This window comes from Stereum hirsutum (assembly GCF_000264905.1).
Source record: "Stereum hirsutum FP-91666 SS1 unplaced genomic scaffold STEHIscaffold_34, whole genome shotgun sequence".
Taxonomy (NCBI): domain Eukaryota; kingdom Fungi; phylum Basidiomycota; class Agaricomycetes; order Russulales; family Stereaceae; genus Stereum; species Stereum hirsutum.
The window spans coordinates 32,821-38,069 of record NW_006763164.1 but is presented as its reverse complement, the minus strand read 5'-3'; the positions used below and the strand labels follow the sequence as shown (position 1 = coordinate 38,069).

Genomic DNA, 5,249 nt, shown 5'->3' with positions numbered 1-5,249 from the left:
TCACATGGAAAATCTGTAGCATTAAATGCATTCATTCTTGTTTGTAATGCATCTTTGATCATATTCAAGTCTACCTTGGGATCCTCCCATGATACTGTTAAATACTGCATATATACATTCATGTTGGCCCATCGACTTAGCCACATCATTGTATTATCAACATAGATATGCCTTAGTATTGTAAGGATACTGTCATATGCACAGCTCCAGGTTGTAGCATTCCATGAATGTACCTCTGGGCCTCGCCTGGTATTAGATATTTTTCTTTTACGCTTTTTGTTATTGGCTACATTTGGCCGGTCATTACTTATAGTACCGAGTGAGACTGTACCCTTAGCGGTGACAAAGTGATCTAGAGGAGGTTCACTATGAATGTCAGCATTCATACCATCAGTTTCTAAATCATGATCAGTGTTTGATGTATCATCAACATTGTTATCTAATCGTTCTTGATCTAGGTACTGCCAAGGAGTAATTATGTTTGGCATTGATGTAGGATATAGTGGATCTTTATCACTCCAATGTAAACAACTTTGTGTTCTTGAAGGTATATAATTGTTGCCTTTCCAATCAAGAAACTGTTTTATCAGATGACCTCTAGTGTTTGCATTGATATTGCTGGGGAGTTTACCCAAGTATCTAAGCTTAGTGATATCATCAAGAAGCTCAAGCTCCCTAAATTCCTGTTTAAGTGGACGATTAAGTTTGCCCTGAACAATTTTAGGATCAATAGGCTGTAGTAATATTGTACCAGATAGGGTGGAACTTCGAGACAGAGCTGTATATAGAGACTGGTGTGTTAAACAGAATTCAGGATCGACTGGATTATATGGTCTAGTTCTTCCCTGTGATGCAAAGTCTGTCATAGCAAAATCTTGTACGATAGGGATTTGATCACGTGTTATTAAAATAGTGGTATCATCCTTCATACTGCATTTAATATCCTTTGCCAATCTTTTGATTGGTACAACATTGTCTGGTAAACCTTCTATTTGAATTGTAAAAGGTGGGTATTTCAACTTGACAAACAGTATATCTAGCACAGGTTTTCCATCGGGCAGTGGATGTGATGTCCAATCAACAACTTCCGCTTCAGCACCATTTGTGACAGCAAGTTCAGTGGCTTGGTTATCTTTGATCATAACAGGCATGCCCTTACACAGGTGAAGCATACCAGGATGATGCTCTGTCCTTGATGGCCATAGTTGCCATAGGGCCTCTTGGATGTTCCCATTTACATCATCAGTTTGTCTGGTCAAATCAACTGGTTTCTTTCCTCTTTTACGTTCAATCTTCTTTTCAGTATCAGCCCATGTTCTAAATTTGTCCATAGAATAGAAGGTAATTAGTTGTTGACCTGTATCTGCCGCAAATAAACCTACTCCTGTAACATTAGTCTGATCTCGTGCAGCATTACGACCAGTAATAATGGGCACTGATCTGAAATTCTTATCATATATTTTAGGATTATTGGGACCTCTCCCAGCAACACGTGTTAACATAAGATCTAAATCAGCTTGTGTACACTTCTTATACCGTAGATTTTCTAATACTGTCCTATAGGCAGCATCCTCTGCTGACTGTCCCTTCTGCCTCATATTTTGTCGAAGCATAACCACATGAATGAACTGATGATATAATGCCTTTCCCATGGATTGCTTTTGTATTTTTAAAGCATGTGTTCTATGTATGACAGACCCTACAGTATCGCTGTATAATGCTGGACCAGCTATTTTTACGGGTGGCAATTGGGCAGGGTCACCTGCAATGACAAAGTTCTTTGAACCAAAAGGATAGTCAATAAGACCAGTAGCCACACACATCTGAGCACTCATCTCATAAAAGCTGGTGCAATCTACCATAGATATCTCATCCAGAAATATATAGTCTACATTATCTAATCGCTCTCTTACAGCGTTCAAGGCTGACACTGTTTTCATAGGCGTTGATTTTTGAAAGCCTAATGTGGAATGGTAAGTTGAACCACCTACAACAGCAGCTGCAGAGGCTGTTGGAGCCATGACCATAAATCTAAAAGGTTGATTCTTCTGTTTGAAGAAATGTTTCCATGCTTTAATTACTTGTGATTTTCCTGTACCAGCCATACCACAAACATACAATAGTAAGTTTTCTCCAGTTGGGTGAGTAGCATGATTGATCAATATTCTAAAAGCTCGCTCTTGTTCCTCATTCAAGGAAAACTTCATAATAGTTGCTCTAGTAAGCTGTTTATCCTCTTTTTTCTGCATTTGGAAGTCCATTCGTAAATAAGACCGATCTACCTCTTTAACGGTGTCAATCCAGTCCATTTGATCTTCAGTTTGCTTGGCCACAACTTGTTTTTCTTTTGCAATTGTTTCAGTTCGAAGGCGAATAATCTCTTCTTTCTTTGTCTGAAGTAAATCACTCCACTGTGCAGTAGAATTTAAGCCAGAGTCAAAATGCTCAAATTCAGGACATGTTATATCTACATCAGTTCTATCCGTCCACCCTGTCAATATTAATTTACTCTTCATTAGATTCATCAAGTTCTTATTATTCTGATACCCACGGCCCTCTTTATTAGACTGTTTTCTTACACGCTCCAGTAGATCTTCTGAGTCTTCATACTTGTCCACTTCACTTTGATAATGCATATCATCAATATAGTCAGATATGTTGCTAGGTAGATAACCAGAATCAACTGCATTTTTCTTTCTTTGTGCATAATGATCATCTTTTGCATCATGACATTCATGTTTGATATGGAAGTTCTTCATAATAGTTACCTGTCTTTCTGTAAAATCATAGGATCGAAATATAGTATCCCAGTTTTCTGCATTAGCTTTGAGATCCTTTCCTGAACGCCATGGCTTGAAAAATACCAGCATTGTTAAACAGTAGTCTTCACGATTTCCATCCTTACGTGGAAGTGTTCCTCCTGTCAGTATTGGGACCATGTTTTCTTCCCGTTTAATGATGTCATATATTTTCCAGCTTGGGTGTTCAGAAAGGAATCGATGTGTAGATTTACTTGTTTTTGACCTTTTTACACTCTTTCGTTTGGATGTCTTAGTCTTCTGAGTGAACTCATTTTCATCAATGCTCATGATGTCTGCAGGATCTTCGTCTGTGTCTTCTTTGTCATCTGGAACTATAGTGTCAGATGTGTCTTCATCATCAGAATATACAGTGTTTGATGAGCTCTGTGAAGGTTGTTCCGTATTTACAGACACAGGTATACATTCTGTGGCATCTGGAGAGTTGTGCCGAAATAGATCAAGTTCATCAGCACTGTCATCCTCCTGAATGATATTATGTGTTGTTGCCTCATTATTACTTATGTCATTTACTGTATTTTTATCTTTCCTTGAGCGTGCAGGGCCACAGTACTTCTTTGTATATATAGTTATCCAGTCATAGAGACAAACATTGCCATATACAGATGGCCTATATATATAGTCAATTACAGGGGATAATGATACAATGGACTCTTCTACCCTGCGGATGGTAACCTTATCTCTATTTTTGTCAGATCCATATAAAGGAATACCAAACTCTTCTTTTATATGATTGACAAACTGTGGCCAATACCATACAATGAACTTGAAATTTGTATAATGGTCTGGATGTTTCAGAAGATAAAGGCATGCCATAGGAGCACCAATTTCTTTACGAGCGGTTAACGCATTTACAATCTTTACCATAAGTTGGCGTGCCTTTACTCCTTTACTAGCATCACCATGAAGAATGTCTTCATGTTTTTCAAATACAGTTTTAACAGCATCAAACATTACATGTGTTTGTAAACCTGGCTTTGTGATATAATCAGTTGTGTAAGCTATAACGGCTTTAATAGCTGTACCTGACAATAAATTAGTGACATCCGTATTACATCTCATGAGAAAGGTAAGAATAGGTGAAAATGTATTTAGCCAGGCCTCTCCTTTGCGTAGCCGGAGACTTCCTGTATCAGGATCAATGGAAGATTCAAGATATGTGTCTCTTGGAAATCTTGCTTTACAGTTATTAAGCTTATTGATTTTACACCCTCCCTTTTCACAGCTATGTCTATTTGATCTAAATAAGATGATATCTACCACCTTTTGAAATACATTAGACCACCAAGAGTGGCTGGTATCACAATCGGTGCAATCTATATCTGATTCATTGCTAGAGTGATACTCACATGGAGCAGGAGCTTTTTCAGGAAGGCAAAGTGTAGGACATTGATAGTTGGGTGATGCTTCTTCCTCACGTGCTCTTCCAGCTACTGTGGCCATTGTACCTGTATAAAACTCTCCTTTCTGAACACTTTCAATATATTGTACCAATCGAGTCTGGAAGTCAGAATTTTCATCAAGAATACGATCACGCACTTCTTGAGGTGTCAATCCATGCTTAATCCAAATCAGAGCATGTAAATGTAGCATGAGACGACCTTGTTGCTCAACAGTGGCATAATATCCTTCTGTTTCACCATACAATCCAAGTTTATCGGGATTATCTATGCCTAACACATATTTAATGAACAAGTCTACTATAACTTTAAAGAAACGGGCTGATGCCACTGGGTTTCTTGCAATAAGTTTCATTCTAGCTGTGTTATCCCAAATGTTTGGGTATATTTTCTCATCTGTATCTGCATAATATAGGCATAACGGATGTTTATTATCTGTAGGAGAGAATGTTACAAACCAGTGAGGGGCTCCAAGATAATGAACAAGTGCCCATGCCTCATTTCTCATGTACTTCTGGTTAGTTCTAGAGTTTGACACATGTTGTGCTACATAATCAATATCAGAAATCACTCTAAAACAGTTCTTCTCTTCTTGAGTCTGTATTTTCACAAGTTTGCCCTCTTTCATCTTTTCAATTAGAGACAGTAAAGTTGGCTGATCCAAATTCACCAAGCGGTCTGCTACCGAGTTAAAATTGGCTTTGTTGGTTAAAAGACTACCAGCTTGAGCACATTGTTTGATTTGTTCATGATTCAAGGCAACTAATGGGAACATAGGATCGATTTGAAAGCGTTTATCATGGTAAAGTAGCAGCTGCCCTTTCCGTGTGTGATCTTCTATCTTATTCTTAGCTAGGGCATGACCAATACCCCCTTTACCATATGGAAATAGCCATGGAAAGATTTGAGAATACAAAGTAGGATTATCCCACAAACTTTCAGGTTCTTCTGACCTACCAATACCTAGGGCGGTACCTCCATGCAATAAATGCTTTAATGCCTCTGCCTTATACTGCTGTGTATTCATGTG

General features: G+C 38.3%; 4 protein-coding genes across 4 annotated transcripts; all 4 read right to left on the bottom strand.

Moving 5' to 3' along the window:
• Positions 1 to 586: 586 nt before the first annotated feature.
• Positions 587 to 1,823, bottom strand: STEHIDRAFT_135905 (uncharacterized protein; the record flags this gene model as incomplete). The annotated part of the gene is made up of 2 exons (XM_007311749.1): positions 587 to 639; positions 698 to 1,823. The coding sequence occupies 2 exons, from the start codon at positions 1,821 to 1,823 to the stop codon at positions 587 to 589; spliced, it is 1,179 nt and encodes a 392-aa protein (XP_007311811.1).
• Positions 1,824 to 3,323: 1,500 nt separating this feature from the next.
• Positions 3,324 to 3,686, bottom strand: STEHIDRAFT_69931 (uncharacterized protein; the record flags this gene model as incomplete). Its single annotated transcript, XM_007311748.1, has 1 exon — positions 3,324 to 3,686. A coding segment is annotated over one exon (363 nt), but the record flags the coding sequence as incomplete, so codon positions are not given.
• Positions 3,687 to 3,740: 54 nt separating this feature from the next.
• Positions 3,741 to 4,412, bottom strand: STEHIDRAFT_69930 (uncharacterized protein; the record flags this gene model as incomplete). Its single annotated transcript, XM_007311747.1, has 1 exon — positions 3,741 to 4,412. A coding segment is annotated over one exon (672 nt), but the record flags the coding sequence as incomplete, so codon positions are not given.
• A 12-nt stretch (positions 4,413 to 4,424) lies between these two features.
• STEHIDRAFT_69934 (uncharacterized protein) lies at positions 4,425 to 4,994 on the bottom strand (the record flags this gene model as incomplete). The annotated part of the gene is made up of 1 exon (XM_007311746.1): positions 4,425 to 4,994. A coding segment is annotated over one exon (570 nt), but the record flags the coding sequence as incomplete, so codon positions are not given.
• Between the last annotated feature and the right edge of the window lie 255 nt (positions 4,995 to 5,249).